The sequence below is a fragment of the Schistocerca cancellata genome, chromosome 3, assembly GCF_023864275.1.
Source record: "Schistocerca cancellata isolate TAMUIC-IGC-003103 chromosome 3, iqSchCanc2.1, whole genome shotgun sequence".
Lineage (NCBI taxonomy): Eukaryota > Metazoa > Arthropoda > Insecta > Orthoptera > Acrididae > Schistocerca > Schistocerca cancellata.
Window position 1 is genome coordinate 677,743,019 of NC_064628.1, and position 22,239 is coordinate 677,765,257.

The 22,239-nt window shown below is 38.5% G+C and overlaps 1 protein-coding gene across 8 annotated transcripts in view; it reads left to right on the forward strand.

Annotated features, from left to right (window-relative positions):
* The window catches only part of LOC126175652 (DNA ligase 3), a 644,184-nt gene that overhangs the window by 480,452 nt on the left and 141,493 nt on the right, over positions 1-22,239 (forward strand). For 3 of the 8 annotated variants that reach the window (XM_049922547.1, XM_049922548.1, XM_049922549.1), the window contains one exon: positions 19,853-21,836. The exons of 2 other annotated variants lie outside the window; for them this stretch is intronic. In XM_049922547.1, coding sequence (XP_049778504.1) covers positions 19,853-20,497 — 645 coding nt within the window. In that variant the 3' untranslated portion in view covers positions 20,498-21,836. Of the gene's footprint in view, positions 1-19,852; positions 21,837-22,239 lie in introns of those variants that run through there. 3 more of the 8 variants (XM_049922546.1, XM_049922550.1, XM_049922553.1) reach the window with 2 other exon arrangements.

Below are 22,239 nucleotides of genomic sequence, written 5' to 3' on the forward strand. Positions count from 1 at the left end.
TTCATATTGTATAATGTGTGGAACAGCTAACATCGCTCTTCCATCACTGAACTTGAAAAGAATTCCATCTCTCACTCAAAAGTTTGTGTTAGGTCATTCTTTGAGAATGAGAATGTTCTTGATTGCTGGCCAACCATCTTCCTTCTCTTGAGCTTTTCTGATTCTAGCTATTAATCTGTATGCAAAACCAAACAATGTATGTACACAGCAGCTGAATGTCTCATCCTATAATGAGATTAACACGGAATGCTGTAGCAATACTCTTGTGAAACTAAAACACAGCTTGCTACTTTACATGATATATCTTTTTTGTCCATGGTCTTTTGGAATGTGGTACAGGTGGTTACAATTTCTAAAATGCATTCCTAGTAAATACACTTGCAGTTTCTTTAAGGTGTTAACAATAGCCACGAATTCAAGCTCAAAACTACTGTCGTTTTCCTCTTGAAATGTTGCCTTTTTTACTCATGTAGGAGGCTGGAGGGCACTTATCATTTGGTTTGGAGATTTTTGTGATAACACAACTCCAAAGCCGCCTTTGCTTGGATCTGTTTGTATCTTAGTTCCGTATTTGTGTTCTAGACTTTGAAAATTGTATCCATCGAGTGTCTTCAATATCCCCCTCCGTTCTTTTTCTGATTGCTCCTCAGTAAATCACTCATGGGTTTGGATATTTTAGAGTAATTTGAGATAAACTTTTTAAACTATCATGTTAGTCCCAGGAAGCTTTTTACTGTCGGAAAAAGTTTCTGTTCTGCAAATTTCCAACAGCCTTAGTCTTCTCAGGAGGAGACTGCATTTGTCCATACTGTATATCACATCTGAGAAACTCAACAGTTCTCTCCCTGAACTGGCATTTTGAAAAATTAATTTAGAAGCTATTTCTACTGCAGTTCTTAATCTTACTCAAAGCTGATGAAGTGCCTCATCCTCAATGTTTGCTGGTATTATAACATCATCCACATTGAGAAATACTGTGTTCTCTCAAATGAATGCCAAAAAACAGTATCTATAAAGTGCTGGAAAACTGTAGATGACTTTTATAATTGAAGTGGAAGTTTCTTGAACTGGAACTGTCCTGCTGTGTCACAGACAAAGTATACCTTTTTTGGCTTTGCTCTTAAACATAAAAAAAAAAATCCGTTATTGAGGTCTAGTGTGTGAAAACCACAGGTCTCTCTTATCTATAGGTTCCTGTGTAAGGAGCAATGGGTAATGACCTGTTTCTGTAACTTATACAGGGAAATCGTCACTATTTTTCGCCTTTACAACTACAACTGTGCTAGTATATTCAGATGAAATTGATCCTAACATTTAACATAATGAAAAGGACAGTTGTCACTCACCTTATAATGCAGATGCTGAGTCACAGATAGGCACAACAAAAGACTTTTGGCCAGCAAGGCAGAACGCCCCCCCCCCCCTCCCCCCCCCCCCACACACACACACAAAATGCAGCTCAAACAACAGTCTTCATACTGCCTCTAGAAACCGTGTAAATATCTGTCTCAATTTTCACATCATCAATCACAACAGTAGCTGTAAAATAAACTCGTGGAAGACAGTTTTCCCTGGGTACTGTAAAGATCACATTTCTATCTTGTGAACTTGGAGCACCCACAGTCTTACGAACATCTTGTCATCATAAATTACATTGGCTGCCACAGTGGTCGCAGTCACTTGACCTGTGGCTGCTGCCTTTACATTTGAAACACTTGGTTTGGATCCCAAGCCTCACATTGTGTTCTTGTTACTTGAGTCTCCAGTCACTGTAACTTTTATTTGTTTTTGACAAAGGCTTTGATACTCTTTCATAATGCCCCATAGTTTGCTTAAATTCACATTTACAGCTCCATCTTTTATCCTATCAGTCACACACTGGAATAGTGAAGCAGTATCAATATCAACACAGCTAGCACTCTATTTTATTACAAGGAAATATTCCTGAAGAGACTCTTCTCATCATGTCTTCTTCCATCAGTGCAGCAGTTTGTGGATCTCTACAGCACTTGCCTTCACATCAGATCATTTGTGCAAAGCTATCTTCAGTGCAGTTCATGATGTAAGACCCTTGTTACACCATGTAAAAAATGTAGCCATACCTTAAAGAATTTTATTTTTGCCCAAATAAGCTTTTCCAGTAGGTTTCAACCCATTAAAAACACAGTTTCCTAAAGCCCAAGATCCTCTTTTTAACAGAATATCTGTTACTGCTGCTAAATGACTTAACAGCACCCTTAATGTTGTGAAATGACAGAAAATTTACATTGATCCTGTGACTGTGGCGAGAACTGTATTCCACTTTTGTCATCTGTTTCTGAACTGGAAAATCTTTTCATCTTTTTCTCCTGTAAATTCTTAACATTTCTCATTTGGATATCATCATCTTCTTCTTCACCGCCACCACCATAATCTTCACATTCTGTGTTATCATCAACTTTCTATGCAAGTTTGTCAATTTTAGATAAATAACTAGAAATTCTGGTAGTAATTTCATTTTTTGTCCCACTGTCTATACAGAGAACATTGCAGATTATAGAAATTCTGCTTCTGAAAAATGATGCTTCAATAAATGACTTCTTAGCTTAAAGTTCACCTATTACTAATTGAAAAATAAATAAAACACATACTGGTGTGCAAAACTCAAGAATGAAAGTGACTTTCAACACAATATGTCACTGCCAACTAACATAGTTCTATCGAACTTGACCATACACAAAAAGAACTGCTACAGTCTAATACAGAAGGTAGCTGAAAGAAATAACTGTGAGATGAGCAGAAATGACACTTCCATTCAAAGACAATAATTACACTGAAGTCACTATGATTATTATGGTCCCCTGGACATTATAGAAGGCAGGACACAATTCACAATAGGATGTGTGATCACCGTGTTAGGGATGCATGTCTGCAATGCGTTCCTGTGGTGGCCGCAACATTAGTAAGTAGTTCTTGTGGTAGCGATTTCCACGCATCCATCGCTATGACTGATGACTGCTGGTGCACATGGACATTGTACAATACATCTCCCTGATATCTTCCACACTTCTCTGATGGGATTTAAGTTGGGGGAAGGAGGGGGGGTCAATGGGCAGGCCAGTCCATTCACTGAATATACTCTCTTTCCAAGAGCTTCTCCACCTGTGTTGTTTGATGTGGTCACTTGTTGTCACCCATAAAATCGAAGTCAGTGTGGAATACATCATTGAAAGATGCATATGCAAGGAGTAAGTGTCATGATGACACTGAATGGTGATTGTACTATGTTCAAAGATTTGGAGGTCAGTTTGCTCATAGTACATTATGCCTCCCCACATTGTCACATGTCAATCATATAGATCACCAAAATGAAAATTATTTTAATTGATCTATGACAGGAAGGAAATTCTTAGAATAAAGGATGACTAACTGAAACCCTCAGCTGCCGACAGGTGTTGTTACATATGTAGAATTGTGGACAGTTGGGAATGTGAGTCTCACGGGATGCGTGCTAGGGATAAGTCCCTGCAGTCGCGCTATTCATCTGTTTCCTTGGTGGCTCAGATGGATAGAGCGTCTGCCATGTAAGCAGGAGATCCCGGGCTCGAGTCCCGGTCGGGGCACACATTTTCAGCTGTCCACATCAAGGTATATCAACAACACCTGTCGGCAGCTGAGGGTTTCAGTTAGTCATCCTTTATTCCAGGGAAAAGCTGCACGGACATCAACAGTATTCTGTTCTTTCGAGAACAGTTACTCTCTTCATATATATAGGAAATTCTTAGTTTTTACATTTTTGATGAGGTTGTTTCAACATCTCTTGGTTCAAAAGAATAATGAGGTCATCAAAATATATTTGTTTTGGCTGTGTTTTACTTTCTTGCTCAGTGCAATAAGTTGATTTAGCAGCTTTCACCTCACATTATTCAAAGCCCTCATTTTTTGTATCTATGAAGTTTGTTACACATGTTGATGCTGAGGCATTTGTGCTCATGACCAATCTAGGGACCTGCTGAGTTTCATTAGTTTTGCTTACTTGTCTCAAGATATCCCAAGTTACTGTGTAGAGCACTGGTTCAAGCTCTGCCATTTTGTAGTGCAAACTTAGAGCAGTAACATATGATTTTTCTGACTCCTTTTTCTTCTGAAATTTCATAAAGTGCATTTTTTAATTTCTTTATAGCCTCATGGGAGGTTCTTTGTAGCATCAGCTTTTCATGCCCAACATGTATTTGCTATCTGCTTTGACATAATGTGTTATAACGTGTTTCCCAGTGCCTTCTTTTTTGCAGAAATCAGAATTTCATACCTGTTAGTTGAAGCTGTAAAGAAGTAAGTAAATTAAGAAACTTATTCCAAACATTCAAATAATCTTACTGCAGTTGACTGATACCGGCACAACAAAACTCACTGAATGTACAGCACAATGTACATGTACTGACTAAATTATTTTCTGTCAGTACAAACACTCAAAGGCCATTACATTTTCCACTCATTGGAAAAGCAGGAGTTCTTAATGTCTGTGCCATTATGTTGCAAAACTTGTTGAAGCCTTAAATTTTATCATTAATTTTCCTACCCTGATAAGACAGGAATATTAAAAATCTTTCAGTAGGTGAAAATTAAATTAATCTGATCAATGTGACCTTCATCTGGAGTTCAGTCTGATGATACAGAGTTGTGTTTTAACTACTTGATTGGAGAGATCGTTTCATTGAAAATTCATTTACCTATTGTTGTGAAACTTCCTTACCAAACATCACTGAAAGATAGCTTGTATGACCATTTTTACAGTTTGCATGGTTTTTCATGCGAATGCTCAAGCCATCATACTTTGAACTCCAGTCTCAAGTTGTTATAGAAAAATTCATTCAAAATAATTACATCTCTACCTTTTATTATTATACAAGGACCTGCACTACACTATTAAAACAAATATTTGTTTTATTTTAAACAATTGTGGTGTGGTTCCCTAACCTATAGCCTAGATAGCCTGCACCTAAATGTGGCTCCAGCCAGTGTCCCATAATTCTATGATTATATTGCTTGTGGCCTCTGTTCTCATGTCTCTAAAATTCATCCACTCCATTTTCTTCTCGTTTACCAACATCCAATTACTGTATCTCTAAACCATCTTTTTGCTTCTCCTATTGCCGCAGAGACCTCCTGCTGTAAATCAGCTTCTTTGTGTCCTTCAATAATAATGCTGGTATGATCTGCTACAATACTGGCTCTACTGCTGACAAGTATATTATTAACCATTTACAGAAATGTACCGATTGGAAAGAAACATTAACAGCAATACATCTAGTATAGAAAGGTAATGAAATAAATAAATAGAAAGGTAAAATGGAACAAAGACTACAGTGCTTACTATCATTTAGTAAGATATATTATTATATATCTACCTAATGTGCCAATCTGAATGTATCTTGATTCTGAAACAGTGCATGTAAACACCAAACATGTACAATGTAAATATCCACAGCTACTATTTTTCTATTTATTTTTGTATTTATTATTTAGTTAGTAAATTATTTTGCCAACTAATCTTGATGTAGACCACACATACACTCCTGGAAATTGAAATAAGAACACCGTGAATTCATTGTCCCAGGAAGGGGAAACTTTATTGACACATTCCTGGGGTCAGATACATCACATGATCACACTGACAGAACCACAGGCACATAGACACAGGCAACAGAGCATGCACAATGTCGGCACTAGTACAGTGTATATCCACCTTTCGCAGCAATGCAGGCTGCTATTCTCCCATGGAGACGATCGTAGAGATGCTGGCTGTAGTCCTGTGGAACGGCTTGCCATGCCATTTCCACCTGGCGCCTCAGTTGGACCAGCGTTCGTGCTGGACGTGCAGACCACGTGAGACGACGCTTCATCCAGTCCCAAACATGCTCAATGGGGGACAGATCCGGAGATCTTGCTGGCCAGGGTAGTTGACTTACACCTTCTAGAGCATGTTGGGTGGCACGGGATGCATGCGGACGTGCATTGTCCTGTTGGAACAGCAAGTTCCCTTGCCGGTCTAGGAATGGTAGAACGATGGGTTCGATGACGGTTTGGATGTACCGTGCACTATTCAGTGTCCCCTCGACGATCACCAGTGGTGTACGGCCAGTGTAGGAGATCGCTCCCCACACCATGATGACAGGTGTTGGCCCTGTGTGCCTCGGTCGTATGCAGTCCTGATTGTGGCGCTCACCTGCACGGCACCAAACACGCATACGACCATCATTGGCACCAAGGCAGAAGCGACTCTCATCGCTGAAGACGACACGTCTCCATTCGTCCCTCCATTCACGCCTGTCGCGACACCACTGGAGGCGGGCTGCACGATGTTGGGGCGTGAGCGGAAGATGGCCTAACGGTGTGTGGGACCGTAGCCCAGCTTCATGGAGACGGTTGCGAATGGTCCTCGCCGATACCCCAGGAGCAACAGTGTCCCTAATTTGCTGGGAAGTGGTGGTGCGGTCCCCTACGGCACTGCGTGGGATCCTACGGTCTTGGCGTGCATCCGTGCGTCGCTGCGGTCCGGTCCCAGGTCGACGGGCACGTGCACCTTCCGCCGACCACATGCGACAACATCGATGTACTGTGGAGACCTCACGCCCCACGTGTTGAGCAATTCGGCGGTACGTCCACCCGGCCTCCCGCATGCCCACTATACGCCCTAGCTCAAAGTCCGTCAACTGCACATATGGTTCACGTCCACACTGTCGCGGCATGCTACCAGTGTTAAAGACTGCGATGGAGCTCCGTATGCCACGGCAAACTGGCTGACACTGACGGCGGCGGTGCACAAATGCTGCGCAGCTAGCGCCATTCGACGGCCAACACCGCGGTTCCTGGTGTGTCCGCTGTGCCGTGCGTGTGATCATTGCTTGTACAGCCCCCTCGCAGTGTCCAGAGCAAGTATGGTGGGTCTGACACACCGGTGTCAATGTGTTTTTTTTTCCATTTCCAGGAGTGTATATTCACCTACAGTAATAAGACATTAACACCCCCCTTTAAGATGTCATTGTTTTAAAAACTGTACCTTGAAGGTTTCTACAAAAAAATTGAAATGTTTCTTCTCATAAGCAGATATCATCATATGTAATGAAATATGTTGAGCACTGTCATAGTTACAAAGAATTTACATGCAGATTCTGTGTGGATGTTAAGTCACAGTGTTTGTGAACACCTCCAAGGGCCGGTGCATAGTAAGAATACTGGCATGTGTGTCGTCTGTTTGATTCTGAAATGAAAAAGTGATGTAAAGCTTATTAAATTTGAGTCAGTTTGAGAGAGTTGCAACAGATTATGGACTACAGAAATTTGGTTTATTATGTAGTGTAGCATGGTTGGATGATATGATCAGTTATTATGAAATAACAACTGAGGTGATCATCATCATCATGATATTATTATTGACTTTTTTTTCTCAGACTTAAGTCTGGTTAAAAATGGAATGTGACGCGGACCTCGGTCAAGCGTGACTTCCTTGTAACTGTATGGTATATGTTATATTGCATTTAGGAACTTTCGGGTAATTGAACATGTATCAATAATTACAGATTTTTGTAGTTGTATATATATGTTTGGATGTAGCTGTATTGCATTGATGTACTGGTGAATATTGTGAGGTATGACTCCTGTAGTTGATAGTATAATTGGGATAATGTCGACTTTATCCTGATGCCACATGTTCTTGATTTCCTCCGCCAGTTGGATGTATTTTGCAATTTTTTCTCCTGTTTTCTTCTGTATATTTGTTGTGTTGGGTATGGATATTTCAATTAGTTGTGTTAATTTCTTCTTTTTATTGGTGAGTATGATGTCAGGTTTGTTATGTGGTGGTGTTTTATGTGTTATAATCGTTCTGTTCCAGTATAATCTGTATTCATCATTCTCCAGTACATTTTGTGGTGTGTACTTGTATGTGGGAACGTGTTGTTTTATTAGTTTATGTTTTATGGCAAGTTGTTGATGTATTATTTTTGCTACATTGTCATGTCTTCTGGGGTATTCTGTATTTGCTAGTATTGTACATCCGCTTGTGATGTGATCTACTGTTTCTATTTGTTGTTTGCAAAGTCTGCATTTATCTGTTGTGGTATTGGGATCTTTTAATAATATGCTTGCTGTAATATCTGGTGTTTATTGTTTGATCCTGTATTGCGATCATGAATCCTTCCGTCTCACTGTATATATTGCCGTTTCTTAGCCATGTGTTGGATGCGTCTTGATCTATGTGTGGCTGTGTTAGATGATACGGGTGCTTGCCGTGTAATGTTTTCTTTTTCCAATTTACTTTCTTTGTATCTGTTGATGTTATGTGATCTAAAGGGTTGTAGAAGTGCTTATGAAATTGCAATGGTGTAGCTGATGTATTTATATGAGTGATTGCTTTGTGTATTTTGCTAGTTTCTGCTCGTTCTAGAAAGAATTTTCTTAAATTGTCTACCTGTCCATAATGTAGGTTTTTTATATCTATAAATCCCCTTCCACCTTCCTTTCTGCTTAATGTGAAACTTTCTGTTGCTGAATGTATGTGATGTATTCTATATTTGTGGCATTGTGATCGTGTAAGTGTATTGAGTGCTTCTAGGTCTGTGTCACTCCATTTCACTACTCCAAATGAGTAGGTCAATACTGGTATAGCAAAAATATTTATAGCTTTTGTCTTGTTTCTTGCTGTCAATTCTGTTTTCAGTATTTTTGTTAGTCTTTGTCTATATTTTTCTTTTAGTTCTACTTTAATATTTGTATTATCTATTCCTATTTTTTGTCTGTATCCTAGGTATTTATAGGCATCTGTTTTTTCCATCGCTTCTATGCAGTCGCTGTGGTTATCCAATATGTAATCTTCTTGTTTAGTGTGTTTGCCCTTGACTATGCTATTTTTCTTACATTTGTCTGTTCCAAAAGCCATATTTATATCATTGCTGAATACTTCTGTTATCTTTAGTAATTGGTTGAGTTGTTGATTTGTTGCTGCCAGTAGTTTTAGATCATCCATGTATAGCAAATGTGTGATTTTGTGTGGGTATGTTCCAGTAATATTGTATTATTTAGCATGTTGGATAGTGGGTTCAGAGCAAGACAGAACCAGAAAGGACTTAATGAGTCTCCTTGGTATATTCCACGCTTACTCTGTATTGGCTGTGATGTGATGTTATCTGAATTTGTTTGGATATTAAGTGTGGTTTTCCAGTTTTTCATTACTGTGTTTAGAAACTGTATCAATTTAGGATCTACTTTGTATATTTCCAAAATCTGTAGTAACCATGAGTGCGGTACACTATCAAAGGCTTTTTGGTAATCAATGTATGCGTAGTGTAGGGACCTTTGTTTAGTTTTAGCTTGATATGTCACCTCTGTATCTATTATCAGTTGCTCTTTACATCCTCGTGCTCCTTTGCAGCAGCCTTTTTGTTCTTCATTTATAATTTTGTTCTGTGTTGTATGTGTCATTAATTTCTGTGTGATGACTGAAGTTAATATTTTGTATATTGTTGGTAGGCATGTTATGGGGCGATATTTAGCTGGGTTTGCTGTGTCTGCTTGATCTTTAGGTTTCAGATAGGTTATTCCATGTGCAAGTGTATCAGGGAATGTGTATGGGTCTGCAATGTAACTGTTAAATAATTTAGTTAGATGTGAATGTGTTGAGGTGAACTTCTTTAGCCAGTAATTTGCTATTTTATCATTTCCAGGGGCTTTCCAATTGTGTGTAGAATTAATTGCTCGGGTGACTTCATGTTGCAAAATTATCACTTCAGGCATTTGTGGTATCATCTTGTATGTGTCTGTTTCTGCTTGTATCCACCGTGCATGCGTGTTATGTTGTACCGGGTTTGACCATATGCTGCTCCAGAAGTGTTCCATGTCTGTTATGTTTGGTGGATTGTCTATTTTAATGTGTGTGTTATCCATTGTTTGGTAAAATCTCTTTTGGTTTGTGTTGAATGTTTGGTTTTGTTTCCTTCTATTTTCACTTTTTTTGTATCTTCCAAGTCGTTTGGCCAATGCTTGCAATTTCTGCTTTTTTTCATCTAATTGCTCTATTGCTTCTTGTTGTGAGATTTTACCTAACCTTTTTCGTTTTTTGTCTGATATTTCATTTCTTATAAATTGTGTTAGCTGTCCAATGTCTTTTCTCAGTTTTTCTATTCTGATCTGTAACCTGTGTTGCCATGCTGGTTTTGTGGGTTTCTTCTGTGTGTTGGTTTGTTCTGATCTCTGCCTAGTGTGTATATTTAGTGTAGTGAGTGCTCCTATATAAACCAGTAGTTGTAACTCTTCCATAGTTGTGTTTTCATTTATTTTGTTGTGTATGATTGTGTTGATAGTTTTTATTGTTGTTTCGACTTGTGGGTTATTTGGCGGTCTATGCAAGAATGGTCTAACGTCTGTATTTGTGTCTTTGTATTCTATATATGTCAGCTGAAATTTCTCTTCTATATCTAACACGTGTCTCTCTTCGTGTTCTATTTGTGCTTGTTCTGGTGGCTGTCTTAAGATTTCGTTTTCCTCTGATTGTTTAATTGATGCGTGTTGGTCTTTGTTTGTTTGCTCTGGGATGTTTGAGTCCATTACTGTGTTTTCTTCCTCTTCTGATTGCACATTATTTTGTTCCAGTATTTGTTGTACTTGTTGTTTGATGTTTTCTAATTCTGACTGGGGTATCCTGTTATTTTTGATTATTACACGGATCTGATCAGCTAGTCGTTGTTCTGGTAAAAATTTTAATTCTGGGTATCTGGTAATAAATGTTGTGTATACTTGTGATCTGTATCCAGTTGTGTTGGTTCCTAGGTTTGTTGCTTGGTAATAACAGAACATGGGGTGTTGATTAACTTCATCTGACCATCTCATCCTCTGTCTTTGTTTTCCTTCTAGGGTGGTTGCAGGAAGCATATCCTGCAAAACACCTCTATTCGGATTTAAATCCTTTTCCAGTTGGCTAGCAGTGTCGTTACCATTGTGGGCGGGCATAGGGTTCAAGCGTCGTCCCCGACCATGACGGCACTTGTCCGAGGCTTCTTTAGTTCTGTCCTGAACCAAGTAATCACACTAAAAGGGGGGTTAGCCCTATTAGTGGTTTGTTCTTTTCGTCGCCTTTTACGACTGGCAGAACATACCGGAGGCCTATTCTTTTCCCGGGCCTCCACGGGGTATATTATTATTATTATTATTATTATTATTATTATTACTACTACCCAGTGTCCAGTCCCTGGCTGGGTCTGTATGTGGAGCATAAACCTCTCCATCCTTTCCAATTTTTCTGCTCTGTACCAATCTCCTCCTCACATTCTTTCACTCCAAAGATCGACTTGTCTTTCCATCTTCTTCTAGTTCTCTTTCTCACCATCTCATTCCTCACTCCATCAATTCTAATGAGTCCTGTCCTACATTTTTGAAATCTCGTCTCACCTGTTTGTTCTTCTTTACCCACATTTCTGATGCAGATATGAGTATGAAGTATAATGTGCTTGGTATAACATTTGCTTACTTTTTGGTGATACAATCTTGTTCTTTACCAAGATTCTTACACTCTGCCCTTTCTATAATCTCATCATCACTTTTTCTTCTATCTGATATTAAACCTTTCAGGTATTTGAAACTGTCCACTTTCTCTGACACTTCCCATCTAATACTTAAATCCATTGCTATTCCCATCTGTTTCCTCATTGTGTCCATCTCTTCACACTTATTTGCATTAAATTTCAATCCATATTGCCCCACCACTTCCACCATACATTTACACTTTCTTGTACCTCTGCTTCTCCGTATCCCCCTACCATTAAATCATCTCCAAAAATCACTGATTTTCTATTTTTATTTTCTATTCATGCTTCCACTTCTTCCATTATCTCATCCATAATGGTCATGAAAAGTAGTGGAGGTTGTGCACTCCCTAGCTCATTTTTCTGTTCAAACCATTCTGTCTTCTCTCCTCCAACTTTTCCACAACTCACACTCCCTTGGTATAGTCCCTTTATTCTTTCCAATCAGCCTTCCAATTCTCCAGATCTCATTTCAGATTTGTAAGATATTTTTACAACATTTCTTAGACAAACCACATTAATTCACAAAAGATATGCAGAGGTCTGATTTGATGTGACAATTGTGTTGTGTAGACATCGACCAGTTCTTCTAAGAAATTCATCAATGTGGTAGGTGAAGTTGGCAATCAATACATTTATTACTGAATAATGGACACCTTTCTGGACCAACACAAGTGACTTTAAATTGTTATGTAGGTTATTCTTATTTTTAATACTAATTTTATGGAGTGAGTTGCTGGTTTGAAGAGATACTTCATTGATGACAAATTTCATTTAGGAATAAACATTTTGGCAGGCAGTAATTGGTATTCAGTTCCTTGAACAGATTTCTGCACGATCTTTAATTCACACCACAAATAATTCATATTACACACTTTTATAAACTGTAGCTGAACCAGGTATATTACACCAAAGTATTATCCCATATTATAAAGTGAAAGTAAGCAAAATATGCTCATTTTTCTAAAAACTATCATTATGTATCATCTGCATTGCCAATAAAGATTTGTTTAGGTGTTTCAGGAGTTCTGTGGAAAGGTCCACAAAACTATACTTGTCATAAAGTTGTAATCCCCCAACCTGTGGATCAACCTGTACTATTTGTTTGTCAGTATATGTTGGGTAGCAATCTCTTACAAATTCTGAGTTGCATTTAGCTTGTCCTTTTGAAATTAAGTGGCAAAACTTAGTTAGAAACCATTTATTAATTTCCATGACAAAGTCATTAATAGATCTTTCTGAAATGGAACTTCATTTGCTATTTATTTCCATGTTTGTATTATATAAAAAAAAACCTTATAATGTTAGTGATGAATGATTGTGAATATAGGCTTACACAAGAAAATAGAAGAGCCCTATGATACCTTGTAGGACAGTACATGTAAATAGTCAATAGTCGGATGATGACAGTAAATTTAATATGGGCCTTTTGCCTGCTGAACCACCTTGCTTCCTTGTAGGCAGATGAATTTGTACAGTTTTGCAGAAGTTCCTTTGGTGCCATATAATGTTCTAAAATAACGAACAAGGTATTGTGATTTACACTGTCAAATGTCTCTGACAGATCACATAATATAACAGTAGCCTTTAATTTACAGTGTAATGAAATAGGTCCATTCTCACTGTAGGTCTAAATAGCTTTTTCTCAATAGTGGAGCCCCTCAGAAATTCAAATAGTAACTTTGAAATTATATTACTTGAAACTGTTTGTATATTAGCATTTCTAAAATTTTTTAGAATGCTGGCAAAATTGAAATTCAAGGAAATTTAATGGTATTTCCTTATCTCCTGGGCCTGTTAGCGAAGGTAGGTGGCTGCCACGAGGATGACCTGGGTTTGATTCCTGATACTGTTTGAATTTTTGATTGGTAGGACGACTTGTGCAGGGTGGACGCAGCATTGTGAGGACAATTGAGGAGTTACTTGATGGAGCAGTAGTGACTCCATGGTCCAGAAAGCCTGCAAAACTGCCAGGAGAGTGATTTTCTGACCATATGCCCCTCTATACCACATATGCATGATACCTCAAGATGGAGGATGACAAAATGGCCTGTAAGCATCTCTTGGGCCCTCATGGCATAGGTGAAGAGTTCAGTCTTTCTCGGTCTAGTGGTAAAGCACATGCCTGGAAACACAGGTTGTGGCATTGAATCCTGGTTGAACCATGGACTTCACCTCTTAATGATTCGAAGAGCCATCAGGAACAATACTAGGTTCAGATACCACATTAAACTGTAGGTCCCTTTCACTGATCGGACAATTAGAGTACATTTGGTACATGAAAGTTGCCAAAGTGGTGTCCAGTTGGCTCACGACACTCCGGTAGATTAGTATTTCTTGATTTATGAAAAAGCATGTGACTCTGCAGCACATCCACACTTATTATCAAAAGTAGAATTGTATGGGGTACCAAGAGAAATTTGTGATTGGACTGAGGATTTTTTTTGAAGGAGGGTGCAACAAGTTATCTTGGGTGGAGAGTCAACAAGTGTAGAAGTAACTTAGTGCATGCCCCAGGGAAGTATGTTGGGAACTTGCTATTCATGATGTATATTAAGGACCTGGCAGACAATGTTAATAGTAACCTCAAACTTTACACAAATGATGTAGTCATCAGTAACAAAATACTGTTAGGAAGAAGCTGCACCAATATTCAGTCACAACTTTATAAGATTTCAAAGTGATGCATAGAATGATGCCACAGGATAGTGGATGAATGGAAATGAGTGATGTACCACGCTATACCATGGGGCAATCAGATAGAGGGTGAGCAGGCAAATGCCTGTTGTAAGTTACCTACCATCATGTGTAGTGCCAACAGTAAAGTATGGGAGCATTTTTTGTGGTTAGGGTGTGGTCCCATTATTGTGCTTAAGAAAACACTAAAACCAGAAGCATATGAACATATTTTACAGCACTGCATACTGTGTACAGTATAGGAAGCGTTTGGAGACTGGTTGTTTTTATCAGCATGACAAGGGACCCTGACACAAAGCAGCATCTGTGAGGCAGTGGTTTGCGAAAAATAACATTCCTTGATAGGGGGAAGGGCATCATCATTTGTAAATTTTTAATCTATCTGTTTCAGATTGATTTCAGCTGCTAAGTACCAGTCTTCAGTGCATTATATCAAAGTCCTGATGACTTGGATATAATGTAGCTGAAATCTATCTGCAATAAACAGATTGAAAATTTATAACTGATGATGCCCTTACTTTTATTGTGGATGTCCTTAATACAGTCATAGAATATCCTGTTCCTGATAGAAACAAACCTGAACAATAACATTTCTGAAATGGACTGATCTGTCCAGGGTCCAAACATGAACCCAATGGAATGCCTTTTGTATGGGCTAGAACAGCATCTTCACTCTAGATCCTATGTCCAACACTATTACTTTGTATGTTTTTGGCTTGTGAGAAAGAATAAGCTGCCATTCCTCAACACAGTCATTCAGATACCTCATTGAACGTGTCCCCAGAAGAGCTCAAGGAATCGTAAAGGCAAAGATTGGACACATCCTATATTATGGATCACTATGAGGTGTCTGGGTGCTTTTGATCAGATAGTGTATTGCCTAAGGTGGGTGAGTGGTGGAATATCAGTGTGAGAGGATAATGGGGAGGATATTTCTCATTTTAGGACATGATGTGAGGTAGTTGAAATCCTGGTGGAGAACATGATGCCATTACTCCAGTCATGGGTAATACTGAGTCATGAGAGGGGTGCTCCTTTGTGGCTGGACAGTAGGTATATGGAGGATGTTAAGTGATGGAGAGACAGGGGGAGGAGGGGGGGGGTTAATTTTAATCCGCAAATGCCTAGTGAGACCCTTGGGATATTTTGCATGGGCTGTTTGTTACTACAGGTGTGACAGCCATGGATGGCTGGGCTGTATGGAAGGGTCTTCTTAATGTAGAATGGATGGCAGCTGTCAAAGTGGACATATTATTGGTGGTCGGTAGGCCTGAAGTGAATGGAGGTACTGAGGTAGTCATCCTTCAAGGAAGGTAGCTAGTTGGGCTGAAGAGGACCAGATGAAGAGAATTGTGAAATTGATGAGATTCTGCAGGAATGTGGACAGGGCACCCTCACCCTCTGCCCAGGCCATGAAGATTTCATTGATGATTCTGAACAAGTGAGAGGTTTGAGATTCTGGGAGCCTAGAAAGGATTCTTCTAGATGCCCAAAGGACATAGGATGGTGCCATGTGGACACCCATTACTGTTGCAAGACTTTAATGGTAGGTGATGTCTTGAAAGGAGAAGTAATTGTGGATGAGGATATAGAGCCTCATGGTGACCGGGATGGAGTGGAGGTCGTAGGATTGGAGTCAGTTGGGCATTCGGAAAGGTAGCATTCAATAATGACAAGGTCATAGGCATTTGGCTGGTTACTGTATAGGGGAGGTGGCATCAGCAATTATAAGCAGGGCACTGTATGGTAAACAATCAGTAACGGTGGAGAGTTAGCGGAGGAAATGGTTAGTGTCTTTTGTATAGGAGAGTAGGCTATATGGCTATATGTAATAATCTGACAGTAATGGTATACAAGGTCTGAGAGTATCACACGCAACTGTCTCCAAATGTACAACCTCCTTCCTGGTTGACATGAGCAACTGTGTCCTCACTCACAATTACTTTTCCTTTTCAGCAAGTCACCTGCAGACAAATCTGTTGACAACAGTGGGAACCAAACCAGCATGGCATCAACCAATGCTGATCTATTCATATGCCATATAGAGGAATCCTTCCTAGCCACCCAGAATCCCAAACCTCTCATCTGGTTCAGATTCACTGATAACATCTTCATGATCTGGGCTGAAGGTGAGGACACCCTATCCACATTGCTTCAGAACCTCAAGTACTTCTTTCTTATTTGCTTTACATTGTCCTCCTCAGCCCAACAAGTTACCTTCCTCAGAGCCAACCTCTACCTAAAGGATGGCCCCATCAGTACCTCTGCCCATATGAAGCCCACTAGCTAACAACAGTATTTCCACTTGGACAGTCGCCACCAACTCCATGTCGAGAAGCCCTTTGCATACATCCTAGCCACATGTGGTCATCACATCTTTAGCAGTGAGCAGTCCCTCTCCATATATGCCAAGGGTCTCAAAGACCAAAATTACCCTTCTCACCTTAGCCAGAAACAGATCTCCCAGTCACCTACCATTTCTCACATACTTTCTGACAGGTCACAAAGGAGCATCTACTCCCAGCCCCCACCCCCTCTTGTGACACATGACTGGAGCAACTGAGTCACATTCTCTACCAGTGATTTGACTACCTCTTGTCATCCCCTGAAATGAGAAATATCCTCTCCACCATCCTCCCTATCCCTCCCACAGTAGTATTCCACCACTTGCCTACCATGTGCAATAAAATATCCTTACCTGTCCCTATTCCTCCCCTGCTCCCAGCCTGTTGCCCCATGCCTCATATTCCTGCAATAGACCTAGATGCAAGATCTATCACATACATCCTCCCACTACCATATACTCCAGTCCCTTCACAGGCATCTCCTACATCGCCAAAGGCAGGGTCACCTGTGAAATCAGCCATGTTATCTACCAACATAATTGCAACCACTGTATGGCTTTCTATATGGACATGCTGTCTGTCCACATAATGGCCACTAAAAACTGTGACCAAAAAACAACTGGACCAGCGAGTTGCTGAACATGATGACTAACATGATGGACTCACCTGTTTTAACGACTGCTTCACAAGATGTACTCAACTTTTTAACAACAGCTTCACAGCATGTGCCATCTGCATTCTTCTCACCAACACCAATTTTCTTAGTTGCACAGATGGGAACACTCTCTGCAACATAGCCTTCATTTCTGCAGCCTTTTGCTAGTTCCTGGCCTCCAACTGGTTCTACCCCCTTCCCTCCCTTCACTTCTGCCAAACACATGCCTTCTGTCTGCCAGTGTACCTGCATGGCCCTTACCCTTCTCTACTTTTCTCCTCTCTCATTTTCTTCCACTTCTCACCCTCCCCTCCCCCCACTACCCTCCAACTCCTTTGCTTCACCAGCACTGCTCTTGGTACTGCACTTAGCAGCCCACTGTCCTGTCCCAGCCATGTCCCTGCATGCTCTCGGGCAGGACTAGCATTTTGCTGCTCACCCATATCCTGCTATCCCTTTCTCTTCATGCTCCATTACCCCATGCCTCTTCTGTACTATCATGACCCACCAGAGTCAAGAGTGTTTCAAATATGTCATTACAGTACAATAACCCTCATGGAATTTGCTGTAAATAGTGTATTACAGTTCAGAGGAGTAATAGTTTCAGTGATTACAATACTATAAGAAAAACTTACAACTGAGTTGGGTGACACAGTAGTTAGTACACTGGAGTTGCATTTGGGAGGACAACAGTTCAAACCTTTGTCCAGCCATCCAGATTTAGGTTTTCCATGATTTCCCTAAATTGCTCCAGGCAAATTCTGGGATGGTTTCTATGAAAAGGCATGACCAATTTCGTTCTTGTGCTCCGTCTCTAATGGCCTCAATGTTGATGGGATGTTAAACCCACCTTATTTCTTGCCTTTGAAAAACTTACCTTTGTTAAAACTGACTTTAGCTCAAAAGGAGGGAAAATAAAGTACCGGCGAAACACTTGCCTGGTTGATTGATGAATGAATGTGAAATTTTTATGCTTCACAAAATTTATTCACATTAATTGACATCTGAACTGCACACTTGTCATGTAGACTTCACTGATCTCTTTGACTTCCAAAAGTAACTTCAAAACTGATCTGTCGCAGCATTGCTTTATATAGAGTTTTAACAATATCTTCCAAAATAAAGCATTATTATTTTTTTACAATTTTGATGTTACAATTAAAATTTACAAAACTCAAAGAAACTGATGTTACAGCCAAATAAGGTATAAAATACAATATTGAATCAGTCTTTTATAGTAATATCTTTAGTTCTCCATAAGAAAATCATTCTGAACTTTAATTACAACAATGTCTCTCATATTATCTTAGTTATGTAATTACTTACAGTTTCGGTTTGGTTACTAATATTCAATGGCAGTACAGAGCTTGTGCTTTACCTGATTACATACATAAAATGCACAAATAAGGCCACAAATTCTGGAAATAGGAAAACTGTGAGATGTATACAATTGGAGAGTTAATTAGAAATGTAATTAAAAAGAATATTAATTACAGAGGAAGACATAAAAATAAATAACAAATGGAAATGCATCACTTGGTAATAACTTTTAAGCCGTTTCTGAGATAGTGAGGTCTTCTCTTACTGGATTTTTAGATTACCATTTTGTTCATTAGAAGCAAATTATTTTTCATCCTAACAGCTCTGCAGTATCTAGTTATTTATTTCTAAGGACTTATTACTTCAATTTCTTGATTAGTTACTTAATTTAGTATATGTACATAATTTTATCAATGACAATAATTCCACGATAATTATGACAACACACACCCTTCCAGAACATTCCACATGCCTTCGCAATGAATATCAAGGTTTTTTCTTTATCAAATAGGACAGAATGATACATATAAAGACACATATACAAGGCCTTAGGAAGCACTGAATTGTCAGATATCTACCTTGATGTGTATAAAAAAAGGTGGTATCAGACATTTCATATGAATTTTGGGGAAGGCTGTACCGTTATAAGTGGACAGGTGAGGAAATTAAATCCGAAAGCAAACTGAAAAGTTAATTCTGTCAAAATCCTTCTATTGAACTGTAGAATTCTTATTTAGAAATTCTGAGCTTGTCTAGTGGAAAATAATAAATATTTTTAAGGGCATAAGAAAGTGTGTGTAAACAGTCTACATTTGGCCATATTTAAATGTAGATAAATGTAATAGGTTGTAATTTTGGTGTATTACAGAAATGAAATGCACAGCTTGCTAACTAACTAACTCTGAAAACATCTGAAAATTAGAGAAACTTTAAATTTGAATATCTGTCTGCCCTGTACCAGTTGTTCATTTGTTGGTGGCTGCCTAAAGTATTATTTTAGTAAACCTGTTTCCATTTCTCTCTCTTATCCTTAGCGCTGAGTGACATCTATTTAAGGGAGATCAAATTTTATGCAGATAAATCAGGGAACCTTCCATTATTTAAAAGGCCAATTTCTTTCATTATCTTTTTCAAACATTATTTGTCCTTATGGGCTGCAGTTACTTTGCTTAATGTGTCGTTGATAATAAGTCTCTGTAGATATACACAACCTGTAGTTATTTCAGTCCTACAGAGAGCTTTTAAATGTCTCCTAAAAGAAGCATACAATTTATTCACAGGAAAATAACTCCCATGGTTCAGAGAAATTTAACAAATATGATACTGATACAACTATGCCAGAGATTATGCTGTGGAAGTCTTCTTCATTGCAACCTCCTCGTGATCTCTGGGCTTTTGCTACATTTTTGTCATGGGAACTGAATGGTATTGATGATAGAGTACTTCTTGCTCAGGCTAAGAGAAGTATAGTAGATACTGTCACAAGGTTTCGAGTTGAGCAAGAAATTCTGTGCAAGGCCCAAACATCTAGAAACCATGAAACTGAGGAAAGTAATATAAAAGAAGATGAGAAACCAGTAGAGGACACTGTGAGTGCAGAAATGGAAACAAAGATGGAAATTCATTCTCCACAAACTCCCGAGGATAAAGAAACAAAATCTAATGAAGAAAGTGAAGAAAGGAAGGACAAAATGGATGATGTTCAGTCAGATAATGAGGAGGAGGATGAGGAGAAGGAGGAGGAGGAGGAGGAGAAGAAGAAGAAGAAAGCAGATTGGGAAAAGGACAGTGATTGGGAGAGTTGTTGTGATGAAGACAAGAAAGGCCTGTCTGATCAAAGTTGCACAAACAATAATGTGGAACTTGCAGATCCTAACAGTCATGAAAGTTTGCAGAAAGATGAAAAGAGTGTGTGTAGTGAATGAGAGGACTGTTGATGTGTTACTTTACACAGCTGCACAGGATCAATATGTGGCCAGAAGGAGAGGTAGCATTTGGAATGCTAGTAGCCAATGCACATTTTAAATATGTTTCATATTTTCAGGCAATGTTTTCTGTCTTCAGAATTGTTGAGAAATGGAGTAGAAGGAATGATGCATTTATGGAATGGAAATGGTCTGATTACAACAATTTAAGATATTTTCATGTAGTTGAATTACATGCAAAACAATTGATTTATTTCACCAGAGCTGGCCTTTTTTAAATAATTATTTTCACACCACTTTCAAAATAATCATTATTGCATGCTTAATGGTGACTGCTTCATCTACCATTCCATTATTTTACTTTTTCATTGTTGTATTGCAGAAAAATGCTTTGACATCACCTGAAGTGACTGTGTGCACTTCAGTGTGCACAGTGTCTGTCTTATAAGAATCTTTCTTATACATGTCTCAAAACCAAAAACGAAATTTTTGTTTCTTTTCTTTTCTTTTCTGTTCTATTTTCTTTTTCCTTTTTCTTTAGATTTCTGAATGTAACTAGAGAAATATTTCAAAAGAAGTAATTCAGTATTTTTGTTTAGATACCTTTATTTTATGTTCTTATAAATGAGAAAAGAATGTGTTTATTCCTTTAATTATTGTGTTACGCTTGATGATATTCTGTATCTTTAACAGACGCATTAGGTTTTGTGTAATCAAATTTGTGATTTATTGGTAAAAAATTCTATAATGAGTGCATATCTTAATATGTAATAAGTCAAAAGGTTGTTCTTATGTGCAGAGCAACTTTGTTCACCAAGATAGATCTGACAATTTCTGCTTAGCTATGGAATACCTGTTGATAAATCAGGTGTTATTATTAGCTATCTCTGTGTGTAGTGTATGACAGTTGCTGCATGGAATGCAGATTTTAATATAATGGCTGTCATTTCCAAAATGGAAGAAAATTGTGTTCTCTGTTTATTATACTGCTGTGTAATACTTTTCTTAAAGCTTCATATTGTGTTAAAAGTGCCTAGAGGAATAATATTTCCTCATATGCCTTTTGATATTTGTCTTTTTTTGTGAAATGTTAAACTGACCTCAGGTATAAAAAATAATTATCCCAATTGCTGCACTAAAAATAGATCTGAAGATGACCATCTCCTGACACTGCATTTTCATTATAATCAAAACATCTAAAACAACGTTTCACATAATTAGATGGAGATGGGAGCATAAGGGTGAGGGGGAATTGTTTTGTGTAACTCAACTGAAAGTGATTAGACTATTTATGAGACACTTGCAACTGCTGCTGTTGGTAATTGTAGTACCACAATTTTTAAATTAAATAAGATTGATAAAGGGTAGCATATTTATTGTCATCTTGATAAAGAAGTTGTTAATCCAGTTAAACAAAAATTCTTTCTTTTTCCCATTTACTATGATTTCTCTTTTGAAGACATTAAAAACCTAGATGGTTTCACCTCAGGTTTGCTGTTGTTTACTTCATATGCATTAGGCTGGAGGATTCTTTTTCTCTCTCATGTGTGTGAACTCTAAAAAACTCAAATTGTTAGCTATACCTGTTGCTGTTTTTATTCTTTTGTGCTGTCAGTCGTACTGTTTATACACAGGATAATTAATTCATTTAGAATTTAAGCATAGTGCCAAAATTTAGAGTGATTATGATTTCTCTGATATTTGTTTATAATTGTATATAGTGTAAATTTGTTTAATTTACT